The sequence below is a fragment of the Andrographis paniculata genome, unplaced genomic scaffold (assembly GCF_009805555.1).
Source record: "Andrographis paniculata isolate CXL003 unplaced genomic scaffold, ASM980555v1 Contig78END, whole genome shotgun sequence".
NCBI classification, from domain to species: domain Eukaryota; kingdom Viridiplantae; phylum Streptophyta; class Magnoliopsida; order Lamiales; family Acanthaceae; genus Andrographis; species Andrographis paniculata.
The window spans coordinates 3,593,067-3,612,925 of record NW_026137615.1 but is presented as its reverse complement, the minus strand read 5'-3'; the positions used below and the strand labels follow the sequence as shown (position 1 = coordinate 3,612,925).

At 32.1% G+C, this 19,859-nt stretch overlaps 1 protein-coding gene and 1 long non-coding RNA gene across 9 annotated transcripts; one reads left to right on the top strand and one right to left on the bottom strand.

Annotated features, from left to right (window-relative positions):
- Window positions 1-18,414, bottom strand: LOC127239726 (pentatricopeptide repeat-containing protein At2g27800, mitochondrial-like). 7 transcript variants are annotated; one of them, XR_007836222.1, is made up of 10 exons: window positions 18,283-18,414; window positions 17,946-18,033; window positions 16,768-17,830; window positions 16,083-16,166; window positions 15,819-15,998; window positions 14,680-14,795; window positions 13,875-13,950; window positions 12,445-12,557; window positions 1,627-2,505; window positions 1-497 (listed from the first exon to the last, which is right to left on the bottom strand). XR_007836222.1 is itself a non-coding variant. In XM_051258005.1 (6 exons), the coding sequence occupies exons 2-4, from the start codon at window positions 17,960-17,962 to the stop codon at window positions 16,851-16,853; spliced, it is 627 nt and encodes a 208-aa protein (XP_051113962.1). In that variant the 5' UTR covers window positions 17,963-18,033; window positions 18,211-18,414; the 3' UTR covers window positions 15,901-15,998; window positions 16,083-16,166; window positions 16,768-16,850. The 7 variants fall into 7 exon arrangements, 3 of the variants coding, with proteins under 3 accessions (XP_051113962.1, XP_051113963.1, XP_051113964.1); XR_007836221.1 differs by having other exon boundaries at window positions 2-497; window positions 18,211-18,414; XR_007836219.1 differs by having other exon boundaries at window positions 3-497; window positions 17,929-18,033; window positions 18,211-18,414.
- LOC127239727 (uncharacterized) lies at window positions 4,966-7,185 on the top strand. Of its 2 annotated transcripts, none has more exons than XR_007836224.1 (3): window positions 4,966-5,121; window positions 5,920-6,131; window positions 6,531-7,185. It is a non-coding gene; the product is annotated as an uncharacterized LOC127239727 (long non-coding RNA). The 2 variants fall into 2 exon arrangements; XR_007836223.1 differs by lacking the exon at window positions 4,966-5,121 and adding an exon at window positions 5,396-5,520.
- Window positions 18,415-19,859: the final 1,445 nt, after the last annotated feature.

Here is a 19,859-nt window from a genome sequence, read left to right as displayed (position 1 = left end):
CAATTACGTCAATATATTGAAAAATAAAATTTAAAAACCAAACAAAGATATATCATCAAAATATAAAAAATTCATCAATGAATATAAATATCTATGAGCTTTCAATAAAGAGCTCTTTTAAACTGAGAAATTAGAGAGCAAGGGTGGTGCAAAATCTATGAGCTTTCAATAAAGAGCTCTTTTAAACTGAGAAATTAGAGAGCAAGGGTGGTGCAAATGTACAGATTGTCGTTGTCAACGTCGTCGGCGCCGCTGGAAATTGCAAAAGGATCGGATCAAGCGGCGGCAGCAGAATTGTCGGAAAATTTGGATTCCGAGCGGAGTCCTCTCGACTGCTGCAATGCCTGTGCGAACGCTTGGTACTTGCTTATGTCCGCATCGCTTACGCTCCTAGGCGCGTTTGTCATTGACTCTATCTTGGCCAGCTCGTCTTCGCTGTTGTCGTCTTCCTCCATTGCCTCCGGATTCTCCTGTCAGTTCTTCTCTCGTTCGATGTCCTGCCAAAGACACACACATATGTATGCATGTAACAACTTGCAGAGCCGTTAAACAAATCAAGCGAGGGGCTAAGTAGTGTAATTAGTTAATATAATATATGTAATAAAATGTTATTTTAACTATTTTTATTTGATGAAATATTGAAGTAAAAGTTGAAATATGTTTTTTATTTCATATAAATTTAATGTTTTATTTATTGAATTGTTTTATTTTAAAAAAATATTATTATATTGATTGTAAATTATGCAATTAGATAAAAAAAATAATTAGAATAATTATTTGATTTGATGTAAATATTTACCAAAAATTCAATAAATGTAAACATATAACTTAGTATTCAAAGACTACTACAATTAATACTACTACCAATAGCAGAGCAAATCAAACTATATTTCAAATTTTGAATAAAAATAATTATTTGATTTGATGTAAATATATATTGAAATAATATTTTGAATATAAAATTAAATTTTATTATAATATAATAAATGAAAGGATATATATTTGATTTAATACTTTTTTGTTTTAGTGAAACATTTTAAGAATAGAAAACTAAAATAAATCTCACAAATAAACACGCCCTTAATATTAATAATTAATTTTAATTTACAAAATAGTATACGGGCTTTATAGAATAACCATTCTAATAATTGCATTAATAAATGACGTACTTAATTAGTTGGTAAGTACCAAAAACCTACCAAATTTTATTCCCAAATTTTTCTGATAATTAAGTTAGTGTTTATTTGTCACATATATTTTTTTATTTTCTGTTATTATAACCAATAAAAATATTATTTTATTATATTTTATATTTATTTTAGTTATTTTAAATTTTTAAAAACTTCATAGATATTTTTTTATCTCTCTCTAAATAAAACTCTTGATGCCGGCAACCGACAATACAAACATTTGTAATAAACTAATAAAAATGATTAAAAAAGAAAAAAGTAAGAATGTTTTTTTGGTACACATGAGTCTACTTATTTATTAGTTATTATTATTTTTATATATTTGTTAGAGTTTCGATTGTTTCATATTAGAATCTTTTTCACTTTGTTTGCAATATGATGTTTTTGTAAAAATATTTTTAATTTTTTTTTTTTTTATATTAGTAATAAAATTTACCTGATTCCGGCTAGGAACTCCTCGCCGATGCGCACTTCATTCCCTCGACAATAGTCGGAGAAATCGGCGGCGACAAAATCCGAGCTTATGTCCGCGCAACTCTGAATCCCACCGCGACTATCAGGTCACGGGGAACCGTTGTAAGCAAATCTCCGTCTTCGCCGCGCATGGCCTCGTTCTCCAGCCGTGGTCCGAGCTATCAAACCTCCGAACCTCCGAGATTCTCAAGCCGGATGTGAACGTGCCCGGAGTCAACATTCTCGCTGGCTGGACCGGCTATGTTTGGCCAACGTCTCTCAACAGCGATAATCGCGAGGTCGAATTCAACATCATCTCCGGTAGGTCGATGTTGTGCCCTCACGTCAGCGGCTTGGCGGCGCTGCTGAAACAGGCCCACCCTGAGTGGTCGCCGGCCGATCAAGTCAGCATTGATGACCACGGCGTACAACGTCGACAACAACGGGAATAATCTAACGGACCTCGCCACCGGGGACGTGTCCAATCCGTTCTCGGGCCACGTCGATCCAAACCGAGCAACGAATCCCGGCCTGATCTACGACATCGATACCCAAAAATACGTCGCGTTTTTGTGCAGCATCAGGTACAATGCGCAGCAAATTACGGCATTCACGAAAGATTCGTCGATCATGGATTGCAACACAGTCGGGCTGAAAACTCCGGGGGATTTGAACTACCCGTCGTTCTCGGTTGCCTTCTCCGGCTTTAAAAGCGTTGTGAAGTATAACCGAAGCGTAAGAAATGTCGGGAAGGAGGCGAATGCCGTGTACGAGGTGACAGTGCACGCACCGGACGGCGTGGAAGTGACCGTGACACCGAGTAAATTAGAGTTCGGCGAGAAGGAAGACACTCTATATGGGTCTACAGAGATAAAGATAAATCTAATAATTAAATACAATGGTAATGGTAATGGTAATTAGGAAAACATTTCTTTTTCGTATTTGCAAAGCTTTATTCTCTTGGTTCTGTTGGCATGCAGGTGACCCAGGTTGATCTCCAACACATCGCCACTTAACTTTTTATACGGTTTTCGATTTATATTAAAAAATAATAATATATATAGTTTTATACAAAATATATAATATATAATTTATATACTAAAAAATATAATAGTTTAACATAAAATATTACTCAATCCGTCCCACTAAATTTATCCACTTTTTCTATATCCATCAGTCCTATATAAATTATCTCTTTTATTTTTTGGAAATATAATTTTAATACACCAGTAAAATAAATTTTAAATTATTAATCTATTTAAAATATCATTAGTGATATAATAAAATTAATGATTATAAATAAATATATGTAATTGTAGCAGTATATTCAAATAAAATATTATATTTTTATAGAAGTAATAAAATATAATTTAAATATAAAAATATATATACATATAATATTAAAAAAAGAAATTATTTTAATTTTTATTAGATTAGATAGGAGGAGGGTATTATATATGGTAAGTTTTTATATTAGGTAAGTAGCCGTTAAGCATAATGATTTTGATTTTGATTTTGATTTTAATATACACATAATATTAAAAAAAGAAATTATTTTAATTTTAATATACACATAATATTAAAATGTGAAATTATATATGGTAAGTGTTTTATATTAGGTAAGTAGCCGTTAAGTATAATAATTTTGAATTTGAATTTGATTTTAATTTAAATATACACATAATATTAAAATGTGAAATTATATATGGTAAGTGTTTTATATTAGGTAAGTAGCCGTTAAGTATAATGATTTTGAATTTGAATTTGATTTTAATTTTAATATACACATAATATTAAAATATGAAATTATATATGGTAACTTTTTATATTAGGAAAGTAGCCGTTAGGTATAATGATTTTGAATTTGAATTTGATTTTAATTTTAATATACACAAAATATTAAAATATAAAATTATATATGGTAAGTATTTTATATTAGGAAAGTAGCCGTTAAAACATATATTATAAATACTCTTGATTTTGATATTGTATACATTATTATAAGCAATGCAAATGCAAATGCAATGGAGGGAGGGGGGGGGGGGTACGAGCAGGGGCAGGGGGCAGGGAGGGTTCTTGGTTTTGTGAGAGGAAATTAGGAATTACGATGAGGTGTGCTTACATGAGGGAGGGCGATCCATTTAAGGGAGAGGTCAAGTGCAGTGCTTAGGAGGGCGATCCATTTAAGGGAGAGGTCAAGTGCAGTGCTTCGATCTCCATCGATCGATCGATGCAATAGCAGCAAAGCAAGGGCAGGGCAGGTGGAATTCCGAAGGTTTTGTGAAGAGGGTTCTGGAGAATTTCGGGGATCCAGCTGACACTTGTCGACAAGTAAGTTTTGAGCTTTACTTTTACTGCTCTAGTGGTAATGTAATTTTGGTGAAAAATGGTTTCGAAGAGGCTTATGCTGTCCGGGGAGGGATCAGTGGCAAGAAGGGATGGCATGGTTATTTCTATATGTTTCTTTTTGTCTTGTGTTAATCATTCAAGAAATTATAGTATGACACTTTTCTTGGAAAATTTTAGAATCCAATCTTGGAACTTTTGCACTTTTCTTGAACAATTTTAGAATCCAATCTTGGAACTTTGGCACTTTTCTTGGAAAATTTTAGAATTCCAATCTTGGAACTTTTCTTGAAAAATTTTAGAATCCAATCTTGGAACTTTGGCACTTTTCTTGGAAAATTTTAGAATTCCAATCTTGGAACTTTTCTTGAAAAATTTTAGAATCCAATCTTGGAACTTTTCTTGGTTGTGATATACCTAATAATGAATGCTTTTGGATTTGACTCTTCACTTAAGCATGTGATTTGTTAGTTATTCTGGATCGATGATATTGTGTGCTTATTTTGTAGGAGACGAGGGAGTGGCCGGATGATGGGACGACCGTAGGGAGTATTTCGTCCATTTCCTTTTACATTTATGCATTTAATTTAATTTAGCATTTTGCATATAGAAATAGATTTATTTTTACGTCCGTCCCGGGACATGCTTGTATTAATTTTGTTTCTATATTTTATACTAACTTATTTTTAAGAGTTTTTAATTTGTAGGTAAAGCTTATGGGGGAGACGAGGGAGTGGCCGGATGATCGAACGACCGTAGGGAGTAATTCGTCCCTTTCCTTTTACATTTATGCATTTAATTTAATTTAACATTTTGCATATAGAAATAGATTTATTTTTACGTCCGTCCCGGGACATGCATGCATTAATTTTGTTTCTATATTTTATACTAACTTATTTTTAAGTGTTTTTAATTTGTAGGTAAAGCTTATGGGGAGACGAGGGAGTGGCCGGATGATCGGACGACCGTAGGGAGTAATTCGTCCCTTTCCTTTTACATTTATGCATTTAATTTAATTTAGCATTTTGCATATAGAAATAGATTTATTTTTACGTCCGTCCCGGGACATGCATGCATTAATTTTGTTTTTATATTTTATACTAACTTATTTTTAAGTGTTTTTAATTTGTAGGTAAAGCTTATGGGGGACGACCGTAGGGAGTAATTCGTCCCTTTCCTTTTACATTTATGCATTTAATTTAATTTAGCATTTTGCATATAGAAATAGATTTATTTTTACGTCCGTCCCGGGACATGCATGCATTAATTTTGTTTCTATATTTTATACTAACTTATTTTTAAGTGTTTTTAATTTGTAGGTAAAGCTTATGGGGAGACGAGGGAGTGGCCGGATGATCGGACGACCGTAGGGAGTAATTCGTCCCTTTCCTTTTACATTTATGCATTTAATTTAATTTAGCATTTTGCATATAGAAATAGATTTATTTTTACGTCCGTCCCGGGACATGCATGCATTAATTTTGTTTCTATATTTTATACTAACTTATTTTTAAGTGTTTTTAATTTGTAGGTAAAGCTTATGGGGGACGACCGTAGGGAGTAATTCGTCCCTTTCCTTTTACATTTATGCATTTAATTTAATTTAGCATTTTGCATATAGAAATAGATTTATTTTTACGTTCGTCCCGGGACATGCATGCATTAATTTTGTTTCTATATTTTATACTAACTTATTTTTAAGTGTTTTTAATTTGTAGGTAAAGCTTATGGGGAGACGAGGGAGTGGCCGGATGATCGGACGACCGTAGGGAGTAATTCGTCTCATTCCTTTTACATTTATGCATTTAATTTAATTTAGCATTTTGCATATAGAAATAGATTTATTTTTACGTCCGTCCCGGGACATGCATGCATTAATTTTGTTTCTATATTTTATACTAATTTATTTTTAAGTGTTTTTAATTTGTAGGTAAAGCTTATGGGGAGACGAGGGAGTGGCCGGATGATCGGACGACCGTAGGGAGTAATTCGTCCCTTTCCTTTTACATTTATGCATTTAATTTAATTTAGCATTTTGCATATAGAAATAGATTTATTTTTACGTCCGTCCCGGGACATGCATGCATTAATTTTGTTTCTATATTTTATACTAACTTATTTTTAAGTGTTTTTAATTTGTAGGTAAAGCTTATGGGGGACGACCGTAGGGAGTAATTCGTCCCTTTCCTTTTACATTTATGCATTTAATTTAATTTAGCATTTTGCATATAGAAATAGATTTATTTTTACGTTCGTCCCGGGACATGCATGCATTAATTTTGTTTCTATATTTTATACTAACTTATTTTTAAGTGTTTTTAATTTGTAGGTAAAGCTTATGGGGAGACGAGGGAGTGGCCGGATGATCGGACGACCGTAGGGAGTAATTCGTCTCTTTCCTTTTACATTTATGCATTTAATTTAATTTAGCATTTTGCATATAGAAATAGATTTATTTTTACGTCCGTCCCGGGACATGCATGCATTAATTTTGTTTTTATATTTTATACTAACTTATTTTTAAGTGTTTTTAATTTGTAGGTAAAGCTTATGGGGAGACGAGGGAGTGGCCGGATGATCGGACGACCGTAGGGAGTAATTCGTCCCTTTCCTTTTACATTTATGCATTTAATTTAATTTAGCATTTTGCATATAGAAATAGATTTATTTTTACGTCCGTCCCGGGACATGCATGCATTAATTTTGTTTCTATATTTTATACTAACTTATTTTTAAGTGTTTTTAATTTGTAGGTAAAGCTTATGGGTAGACGAGGGAGTGGCCGGATGATCGGACGACCGTAGGGAGTAATTCGTCCATTTCCTTTTACATTTATGCATTTAATTTAATTTAGCATTTTGCATATAGAAATAGATTTATTTTTCCATCCGTCCCGGGACACGCATGCATTAATTTTGTTTTTATATTTTATACTAACTTATTTTTAAGTGTTTTTAATTTGTAGGTAAAGCTTATGGGGAGATTAGAGGAAGCGCAAAGATCCTTTGATCTCGATTTCAAATCAAAGGTAAATGATTTTAATATTATTTTTTTGTTTCCTATGCATATATATACTAATATCTATTTTAAATTTTTTTAGATGCATACGAGAGGGAGTGGCCAGATGATCGGACGACCGAATACATCGTAGGGAGTAATTCGTCCCCTTCTTTTTACATTTATGCATTTAATTTATTTTAGCATTATGCATATAGAAATAGATTTATTTTTAAGTCCCGGGACATGCATGCATTAATTTTGTTTCTATATTTTATACTAACTTACTTTTTTAGTGTTTTTAATTTGTAGGTAAAGCTTATGGGGAGATTAGAGGAAGCGCAAAGATCCTTCGATCTCGATTTCAAATCAAAGGTAAGTGATTTTAATATTATTTTTTTTTCCTATGCATATATATACTAATATCTATTTTAAATTTTTTTAGATGCATACGAGAGGGAGTGGCCGGATGATCGGACGACCGAATACATCATAGGGAGTAATTCGTCCCCTTCTTTTTACATTTATGCATTTATTTTATTTTAGCATTATGCATATAGAAATAGATTTATTTTTAAGTCCCGGGACATGCATGCATTAATTTTGTTTCTTTATGTTATACTAACTTATTTTTTTAGTGTTTTTAGTTTGTAGGTAAAGCTTCTGAGGAGATTAGAGGAAGCGCAAAGATCCTTCGATCTCGATTTCAAATCCAAGGTAAGTGATTTTAATATTATTTAGTTGTTTCCTATGCATATATATACTAATATCTATTTTAAATGTTTTTAGATGCATACGAGAGGGAGTGGCCGGATGATCGGACAACCGAATACATCATAGGGAGTAATTCGTCCCCTTCTTTTTACATTTATGCATTTAATTTATTTTAGCATTATGCATATAGAAATAGATTTATTTTTAAGTCCCGGGACATGCATGCATTAATTTTGTTTCTTTATTTTATACTAACTTATTTTTTTAGTGTTTTTAGTTTGTAGGTAAAGCTTATGTGGAGACGAGAGGATCAGGAAAGATCCTTCGATCTCGATTTCAAATCCAAGGTAAGTGATTTTAATATTATTTTGTTGTTTCCTATGCATATATATACTAATATCTATTTTAAATGTTTTTAGATGCATACGAGAGGGAGTGGCCGGATGATCGGACGACCGAATACATCATAGGGAGTAATTCGTCCCCTTCTTTTTACATTTATGCATTTATTTTATTTTAGCATTATGCATATAGAAATAGATTTATTTTTAAGTCCCGGGACATGCATGCATTAATTTTGTTTCTTTATGTTATACTAACTTATTTTTTTAGTGTTTTTAGTTTGTAGGTAAAGCTTCTGAGGAGATTAGAGGAAGCGCAAAGATCCTTCGATCTCGATTTCAAATCCAAGGTAAGTGATTTTAATATTATTTAGTTGTTTCCTATGCATATATATACTAATATCTATTTTAAATGTTTTTAGATGCATACGAGAGGGAGTGGCCGGATGATCGGACAACCGAATACATCATAGGGAGTAATTCGTCCCCTTCTTTTTACATTTATGCATTTAATTTATTTTAGCATTATGCATATAGAAATAGATTTATTTTTAAGTCCCGGGACATGCATGCATTAATTTTGTTTCTTTATTTTATACTAACTTATTTTTTTAGTGTTTTTAGTTTGTAGGTAAAGCTTATGTGGAGACGAGAGGATCAGGAAAGATCCTTCGATCTCGATTTCAAATCCAAGGTAAGTGATTTTAATATTATTTTGTTGTTTCCTATGCATATATATACTAATATCTATTTTAAATGTTTTTAGATGCATACGAGAGGGAGTGGCCGGATGATCGGACAACCGAATACATCATAGGGAGTAATTCGTCCCCTTCTTTTTACATTTATGCATTTAATTTATTTTAGCATTATGCATATAGAAATAGATTTATTTTTAAGTCCCGGGACATGCATGCATTAATTTTGTTTCTTTATTTTATACTAACTTATTTTTTTAATGTTTTTAGTTTGTAGGTAAAGCTTATGTGGAGACGAGAGGATCAGGAAAGATCCTTCGATCTCGATTTCAAATCCAAGGTAAGTGATTTTAATATTATTTTGTTGTTTCCTATGCATATATATACTAATATCTATTTTAAATGTTTTTAGATGCATACGAGAGGGAGTGGCCGGATGATCGGACAACCGAATACATCATAGGGAGTAATTCGTCCCCTTCTTTTTACATTTATGCATTTAATTTATTTTAGCATTATGCATATAGAAATAGATTTATTTTTAAGTCCCGGGACATGCATGCATTAATTTTGTTTCTTTATTTTATACTAACTTATTTTTTTAGTGTTTTTAGTTTGTAGGTAAAGCTTATGTGGAGACGAGAGGATCAGGAAAGATCCTTCGATCTCGATTTCAAATCCAAGGTAAGTGATTTTAATATTATTTTGTTGTTTCCTATGCATATATATACTAATATCTATTTTAAATGTTTTTAGATGCATACGAGAGGGAGTGGCCGGATGATCGGACAACCGAATACATCATAGGGAGTAATTCGTCCCCTTCTTTTTACATTTATGCATTTAATTTATTTTAGCATTATGCATATAGAAATAGATTTATTTTTAAGTCCCGGGACATGCATGCATTAATTTTGTTTCTTTATTTTATACTAACTTATTTTTTTAGTGTTTTTAGTTTGTAGGTAAAGCTTATGTGGAGACGAGAGGATCAGGAAAGATCCTTCGATCTCGATTTCAAATCCAAGGTAAGTGGTTTTAATATTATTTTGTTGTTTCCTATGCATATATATACTAATATCTATTTTAAATCTTTTTAGATGCATACGAGAGGGAGTGGCCGGATGATCGGACGACCGAATACATCATAGGGAGTAATTCGTCCCCTTCTCTTTACATTTATGCATTCAATTTATTTTAGCATTATGCATATATAAATAGATTTATTTTTAAGTCCCGGGACATGCATGCATTAATTTTGTTTCTTTGTTTTATACTAACTTATTTTTTTAGTGTTTTTAGTTTGTAGGTAAAGCTTCTGGGGAGATTAGAGGAAGCGCAAAGATCCTTCGATCTCGATTTCAAATCCAAGGTAAGTGATTTTAATATTATTTTGTTGTTTCCTATGCATATATATACTAATATCTATTTTAAATCTTTTTAGATGCATACGAGAGGGAGTGGCCGGATGATCGGACGACCGAATACATCATAGGGAGTAATTCGTCCCCTTCTTTTTACATTTATGCATTTAATTTATTTTAGCATTATGTATATAGAAATAGATTTATTTTTAGGTCCCGGGACATGCATGCATTAATTTTGTTTCTATATTTTATACTAACTTATTTTTTTAGTGTTTTTAGTTTGTAGGTAAAGCTTATGTGGAGACGAGAGGATCAGGAAAGATCCTTCGATCTCGATTTCAAATACAAGGTAAGTGATTTTAATATTAGTTTATGGTTTCCTATGCATATATATACTAATACCTATTTTAAATCTTTTTAGATGCATACGAGAGGGTGTGGCCGGATGATCGGACGACCGAATACATCATAGGGAGTAATTCGTCCCCTTCTTTTTACATTTATGCATTTAATTTATTTTAGCATTATGCATATAGAAATAGATTTATTTTTAAGTCCCGGGACATGCATGCATTAATTTTGTTTCTATATTTTATACTAACTTATTTTTTTAGTGTTTTTAGTTTGTAGGTAAAGCTTATGGGGAGATTAGAGGAAGCGCAAAGATCCTTCGATCTCGATTTCAAATCCAAAGTAAGTGATTTTAATATTATTTTTTTGTTTCCTATGCATATATATACTAATATCTATTTTAAATCTTTTTAGATGCATACGAGAGGGAGTGGCCGGATGCTCGGACGACCGAATACATCATAGGGAGTAATTCGTCCCCTTCTTTTTACATTTATGCATTTAATTTATTTTAGCATTATGTATATAGAAATAGATTTATTTTTAAGTCCCGGGACATGCATGCATTAATTTTGTTTCTTTATGTTATACTAACTTATTTTTTTAGTGTTTTTAGTTTGTAGGTAAAGCTTCTGGGGAGATTAGAGGAAGCGCAAAGATCCTTCGATCTCGATTTCAAATCCAAGGTCAGTGATTTTAATATTATTTTGTTGTTTCCTATGCATATATATACTAATATCTATTTTAAATCTTTTTAGATGCATACGAGAGGGAGTGGCCGGATGATCGGACGACCGAATACATCATAGGGAGTAATTCGTCCCCTTCTTTTTACATTTATGCATTTAATTTATTTTAGCATTATGTATATAGAAATAGATTTATTTTTAGGTCCCGGGACATGCATGCATTAATTTTGTTTCTATATTTTATACTAACTTATTTTTTTAGTGTTTTTAGTTTGTAGGTAAAGCTTATGTGGAGACGAGAGGATCAGGAAAGATCCTTCGATCTCGATTTCAAATACAAGGTAAGTGATTTTAATATTAGTTTATGGTTTCCTATGCATATATATACTAATACCTATTTTAAATCTTTTTAGATGCATACGAGAGGGAGTGGCCGGATGATCGGACGACCGAATACATCATAGGGAGTAATTCGTCCCCTTCTTTTTACATTTATGCATTTAATTTATTTTAGCATTATGCATATAGAAATAGATTTATTTTTAAGTCCCGGGACATGCATGCATTAATTTTGTTTCTATATTTTATACTAACTTGTTTTTTTAGTGTTTTTAGTTTGTAGGTAAAGCTTATGGGGAGATTAGAGGAAGCGCAAAGATCCTTCGATCTCAATTTCAAAGCCAAGGTAAGTGATTTTAATACTAGTTTATGGTTTCCTATGCATATATATATACTAATATCTATTTTAGATCTTTTTTTATGCATACGAGAGGGAATGGCCGGATGATCGGACGACTGAATACATAATAGGGAGTATTTCGTTCTTTTTCTTTTACATTTATGTTTTGCATTTATTATAGCATCTTGCATATAGTAATAGAATCATGTTTACGTCCCGGGACTTGCATGCATTAATTTTTTTAAAAATTCTTAATTATCAATAAACATATTTTTCTCCTAATTATATCAATTTAGACTAATATAACTTATTTTCTAATAAAAAAAATACAAAACTTAATTAAAACTTAATATTAAAAATGTGGGCTGGCCTGGCCCGGTATAATTTGAAACCGGGCCATGCCTTGTTTTGGGTTTTCAAGCCCAATCCAAAATCAGGCCGGTCCTTTCGGGCTTGAATTTTAAAACAACCCGAGGCAAACCAAAAAAAATATTACTCTTTCCCTCGCAAAAAATGCACTAATTTTTTGCGTGTCGGAATGAGTAACATCAGCCTGAAATTGCCACACTTTTTTTGCTAAATATGATGTCAACTTTCTCAAATTATGGAAGCAACATACCTTAAAATTTGAATCCACCGATATGCTGAAGCCTTTTCCAACAATCCATTTGTATCGAATTGCAATGGTGCTGCACTAGAGAAGCCATTTCCCAATGCTTCCACATATACCTACTGGAAGTAAGAGATTAAGTAAAAAAATAAAAATCATGATTACACTGGTCTTTCATATAACTGTTACTATGAAATTTCCAAAGCATTATTATTACAAAATACAGTTTATCAAATTCTTTAAACTAAGACTATTTAATACCAACTCGCAAACAATCTGTTCATATCATCTTTAATGTGCCAACATAGCATAATTCAGGGGAAAGAAACAAATGCCCGTTAGAAAATTATTAAGCACAACATTACAACTATTTTGATCGTTATAAATAAAATTTGACCCCTCTGCCTTACGAAAATATGTTCAACAATTAGTGGACAGCAAATTAATATTCACACATATACATACACATGAATACTGGAATTTTAAAATTATAATTATATTGCAAGCCTATATAGGTAGTGCCCATATTCAACTAGAATGTTGCTACTTGTTTACAAATGGCAACTGTTCTTGTGGCTTTTATGTTCAAATCAATGATCAAAAGCTGTCAACCGCTGTGTAAATATGAGCTCAACTGTAGATAATAATAATAATAATAACATAAACAAATTAAGATAGGTATTACCTTATAAGATATGTGTGTCCTTTATAAATTTTTCATTCATTCTACATAAACACTCAACAAATTCATTATTTAATAGTACTCGAACTAGGACACACGTGAGTATTCTGTTAGTAATAACTCGTAAGCAATTCCTTACAAGAAAATTCAATAAATAATTCTATAAATAAATTACTCATGACATCAATCACGAAATTTCATCCGTGACTAATTTGCACACGTAATTATAGTTATTTTACAATTTCTTACTAAACTATGCACAATAACTTGACTATGTTTCTAACTTTCTATAAACTAATGGATATATAGGATCAAGCAAAAACCGTGGCATGATAAATTGACATTTTAAGGTGCAGAAATTTGAAAAAATTACACAACATGAAGTGAAAGAATCGACCTTTGATGCAATTAACTATAGATTTCAACTCTATAAAAATGTAGTGCACCTAGTAAAACATAAATTTATCAATCGAAAAGAAATGCTATCTTCTTCTTTTAACATGATGGAAATTACAAAACCGAAGCATATTTGATGCCTACATGTAGATTTCCAAGTTGCAAATAGTGAAGGATTAGAATACGATATACACCATATTAGCACATTGCAATAGCTTAATCCACTAGAGTTTTAAGAATCTCATTATTGTATAAACTTCATTCAATCTACTTTCTTGCTTATGAACATAATCTTATATTCTATATCTTCAATGAGGGTAGAAAATGAAAATTTCACAAAAAAAAAAGTTAAAATACTTACAATTACATCCATAAAAGGAATAAAATAGAATTGATGGCATATGATGTACTTCTGACTTCAAATTTTCTAACGGTATCTGCACCAACACAAGATTAAACAAGCATGATTCAGTAGTTAGTAACTTTAATAAATGTCATGAGATCATATCATTTATACGAGGGGTTGAACTGGAAGAGAAATCAACTAAACTTGCCAAAACGGTTCAAACCGCCAGTTACGGTTTGTCAAAATATCAAATCGAAACCGAACCTTCCAAATAACGGTTTCGATTACGGTTTATAAACCGCCGGTTTCAATTTAAAAACCGTCGATTACAGTTTGAACCGCCGGTTTATATATATTCATTTTTAATATTTTCCTTTTTTATTTTCTATTTTTCTAAATTTAAATTTAATTTAAAATTTATTAAGTTTGATATCAATTTTATTCAGATATATTTATTATTTATTTATTATGTAAAAATCATATATATAAATAATTAATTAAATTATTACATTATAAAAATAATTAAAATAATAAATATAGTAAATAATTAAATTAAATTTTAAATAAAAAAGAATATAAAAATAAATATAAAAATATTGATATGATAAAAAATTACAAAATTTAAATATATATAATAATATTATTTTATTAATATTATTAATAACTATTGATATTTATTAAGATTAATATTATTTTTATTTTTATTTTTATAAAAGTTTAATAATATATATATATACAAATTAATCATAATTATAATATCATTATTATTAATATACAAAATTTACCCTAAATTCCTAATCAATAATACATTTACACGTACTAAATCATCGACAGCAGGCGGCAGCGCCAACAGGTTCTCCTTTTTTTTCTTTTCGGTCTTCCTGTTCCCTCCTCCCTCTTTCCTCTCTTTTTTTCTTCTTCTTTGCCTGAGCCTCCCTGTGAGTGGTGAGAGATTTTTTAAAAAAAATTAATATAAACCGCGGGTTCAAACCGTAAACCGGCGGTTTACGATTTGGAAAATTCACAAACCAAAACCGAACCGTGGGATGACGGTTTCGGTTCGGTTTGTGCCGGGTTTCGATTTGAACCGTAACCGTCAGTTCAAAAACCGGCAAACCGAAGGTTCGAAACCGAATGGGCAAGTCTAAAATCAACCTTATTCTATTCTAAATCAAAAAAGATCTCTAGACATATATTAGTGATAATTAACCATGAATTAGTCTAACAAATTTACAAAACAATATCTATCATGCAGGAATTTCGTAAATTTAATTAAAATTCCACATTGTTTGGTATATGGCAGTAATCTCTAAGTAAAAGAACCACGAAGAATAAAATAAATTTTAAACAAACCTTTCGACGAAACTTAACAAAACAAGTTGAAATATTAAAATTGCAACACCTTATTGTGAATAATAGCTTAAATCAATTGGCGCTTAGAGAACATAGAATTTCACTTCTTTCGTACATAATTTAACAATATTTTACAGAGCAACACATTATTCACAAATCCCTATATACTACTTTCATAATAGGTATGCAATACGTGTTTCTTCAAAAGTTCACTACGAGCGGACTAATGTTTCAAAATATATGTTTTCATGAATTCAAACATCAAGTATAACTTTCATCATAAATAGGCCGTTTGAAATAAACCACTACAACATTGGTCTTTGCATGGAAATAACAAACAAAGTGGCACGAAACAATAGCAAACAAAGGGTATACATATCATATTATCCTTCTTATGCATGCATTTGCATTATCAACGTCAAGAGGCTAACAACAGCAAACATTTGAAGAGTAGCGGAAATTAACCAACTTCATTAGTCTGGTCTTATGAGATCAATCACCAACAGTTAAGACTCATGACTACTTACTTGAACTATTAGTAGTACTACTATAACTCTTTCTTTATTATAAATTGTAAGCATGGCAAAGAGATTAAGGAAACTTCACCTTCTTCTTCGGTAGATGCCATAAGCAATAGTAGCAGCTGAAGTGATGCTCAATATAATAACCACAATCCAGGTGGCATCTCTTTTTGATTTAACTTTAACTGTATCAAACCCACTTGGTGGGTTGTGGCTATCAAATAAGGTCACACTTGATTTGCCGATAGTAGTACCCATTTGGCCCCTGATTTAATTAATAATGCATATAATTTGTAAGATAAAAAGGGGAGGAGAAGAGAACATATATATTCAGAGAGAATTGCTAAACCTCCAAAGCTTCTCAACGATTTCACCCTTTAGGATATGTTCCTCAACTAATTCAAGAACATTCTTAGCCGTGACGTATCCACACCTGCGTGATTAGAGCAAAAAAAATAGTTATTTATGATCAGTCCTCGCAGAATAACAGACCACAAATGTATGTTTCCATAATTACAGACCATGAACACATATTATGGTGCATCAAATATCTAACATGAATCCATCAAAACTTATACATATATATTGTAATTAAAAATAAGCGAAATATTGTCTGCAGAAGGATAATAAAATATAGCAAGCCATAAAATCTTGGTCTCATCAATTGGCAATTGCAATCAATCTTTTCCTCAAAATTAAGACTGGAAATAATCACATTGCCTACAAAGCTTCTTGTTTCCTCATATGTGTGAATAGTCAATCCCCTAAAAATGAGAGCTCTGTGCAACTCAAATTCAAGCAAAAATACAAATTCAAAGTTCTATTGAATCAGTCACGATTACTCCAAGAATATTAATCCAATTTCACTCACACAAATGTTGCCAATTCAACATCAAATTTAGAAATGTATTTGAAATCTTTGGGAGCAAAAATTGAAATAAAACAATCTTGCTCAAGATGTCCATTATCAAGATTGTTTTCCATAGAAATGCAAGAAGAATTGGTGCACATAAGGCACAGCCAACAGCATATACCTTAGACCAGTTCTCTTCGTCTACGAAGGGAATAGTGAGTCGCCTTGGAACTGTTAACGGCAAGTGCATGAGAGAATATAGCTTCAAAAATGAAAACAATGGCCGATGTGCTTCCGATCTTCCTCATTCCATCCCCACAGATTCTTGTCTCCGTCATATTGCCACATTAGTAGCGCACATCCACTGCAGCAACGAAGCATGTGACTGCGCATTACTCTCGGTTTCAACCTCAAGCAATGAGCTAAACATGGACTCATCCTCTTGATTTCCCATGGAAAACACTGGAAGCAATGGAGTAAACGCATCCAATTTCAGCCTTTGGGTATGGGTCCTCAACAGTTCATTAGCAGCAACGACAAAGGCATATACTACATAAATCGATACAAAAGCAATAGCAGCCCACACAGTCACTTTACCAACAAACAAGATTAATGAAAGGGCCGTAAGTGTCTCCATATACATTTGGTTAATATAGGTGTTCGTCCTGCGGCTCAGAAATGCTGCAAACAATATGTTATAGGTACGAATCGACGGCGGCAATCTAAATTCCGGGAAGCACGCATATGCTTGTATATATTCACAGCCCTAACAAGCTTCCTATCCTCAGTGAAGTAATATATCATGGTATTGAAAAGAGGCTCAGAGCCCAGGTTAGGGATAGCTAGAACCTGATTGACGATATCGTCCATTTCCTTGTACATTTTGGCCGCACCGAGCTTTCGGATCGTGACGTGATAGGTGAACACGGTGTGCCTGAATCTGTGCTGCTGAGACGCCCAATTGAAGAGCTCCAAGCACACCAATGGATCGTCCTGTTCGATTATCACATTGTGGAGATCCTCCGGGGTGAACCTAGGCAGCAGCTGAGATACACATTTTTGGAAAACTGTTTTGTCTAGAACAGGTTTTGCTGCCAATCTAGCTCTTCTGTTGATTCGCTTGCGCAGTGATCTCGAAATCGGACCTCTGTATATCCTTGTGGAAGTGGAATATAAGGAAACGCACGATCCTTTACTGGAGATCGGAGTTGTAGGGTTTTCAACGATGCGCGAACGGAGAATTGCTGGGGAAATGCAGGTAGGAGATGAAATTGAGCGATTTGGAGATATAATTGAAAGGGGAATGTGAAAGTAATCGAAGAAATTGAAAATTGGTTCTTACTCTGTTGCAACCGATACCTGACTTGAGCGAACATGGTGGAACTTCGAATGTGAGCTTTCACGAACTGTATTTGACCCAAAATTTTCGACTAACGACTTACAAAACCTACAAGCAAAACTGGTGTTAAAGAATAAACTTGGCCATGTTTGTTTGTTTGTGCGATTTTCTGTGCACCCTAGCTACCGGAAAAACTTGGGCAAAGAGGTCTGAAACGGAAGCGCCGGCGACCGGAGACCACCGGTAGAAGAAGCAAAAACAGATGAGGAAAATGTTAAAACATACTCGATTTCCTAGTAAACGGAAGCACAATCAGAGGGAAATGAAGAAAGAGAGGGAAATTAAAAAAAGCCGCACCGGATACTCCAGCGGGCGGCGGCGGCGGCGGCGCAACTCAGAAGAAAAGGAAAGAAGAAAGAGAAAGTAACGAAGAAAGAAAAAGGAAGAAGAAAGTGGGGGAGGGCAAGGTGGGTGACGGCGGCGCGTGAATTGGATTGTTGGAGTGGTAATAATTTATCTATTTTTTTTAAAATAATTATATTATTTATTTAAAATTACAAATATTTTTTTAATTTACATAAATATATAAATATAAAATGAAGAGTATTATATTATAAGCATATAAATAATTATCATTTATATATAATATTTTATATTTAAACTTTATTTTATTTAAAACACTCTCACTTAAATATCCTTGTATATTTATTTATATGGCAAAGGGTCCAAACTGGCCCATAAAGTTCAAAGCCATTAAACTATTAATGGATATGTTTGATTGTAACGTTCATTTATTTACAAAATATTTAAAATTAATAAAAATAAAAAAATTTATAATTTTTTTATAATTTTCAATAGTCAATTACAAAAGTTCAAAATATTTCAAAATATTGGGTGTGTTTGTTCGAAAGATTTGCAAAGATTTATACTTCGTCTGTCCCAAGCACCCTGCAATATTTTCTTTTTGGTATATCCCAAACACTCTGCAATATTTTTAAAATAGGAAATAATTAATTATACTTAATCTCTACACTACACTTTATCCCCTCACATCATCCAAATAAAATATATATATATATTTCTCTCTCCATCACATCACCTGATTTCTAAATTATTCTACTTAATAGTACCCGCCTGCCAAAAGTAAATGTTGCATCTTGTTTGGGACGGAGTGAGTATTATTCATACAACCTTGTTGAACCGGTTGTGTGGGGCCTTCAATTTATTGTAATGCGAGTTGGATTGGATTTGTAATTAAGGTCCAAGCATAATTTAATTATTTAACTTTGAAATGAAATTATCAATTATATATATATATATATTTGGGTAATTTTTTCATGATTAATTTAATTAAATTTATTCATTCAACCTTTTCAATTTTGTGACATATAAATTACACAGTACTCTTAAAAAAAGTCAATATATAATTTACAGTATACTTATAATTTACTTATCAGAAAAATCAGTGTTTGTTTATATATACAAGAACAAAGGCAATAATGGAAGCCATATGTCATAAAAGACTTCAATACGTTTTGCTGCTTTCTTTCAATGCTTATATTATATATATACATATGTACATATATTGAATAAAATTATCACCATCATATATTTATGGGTTTTTCTTTTTGAGTTATTATTTTAATATCTCTAGCAAGTGAGAATTAAAATTAGAGTACACAATCCATTAAAAATGACGATGCCCTTTACCTTGAACTAAATTAACTCGCCTTCCATTCTCATTCCTGTCCCTCATGCCAGTAGTGAAACGCGGCTCGAGCCCTAAGTTCTCCGCAAACTCTAGAAGAAAAAAGAAGATGCCCAAACAAATTTCAAATTCTCCAATTCCTCGCTGAATTGAATAAAAAAAAGGAAAAAAAGAGATAAACTAAACTATAAAAGTGATTTTTATCGCATGCAGATTCAGCTCCAAC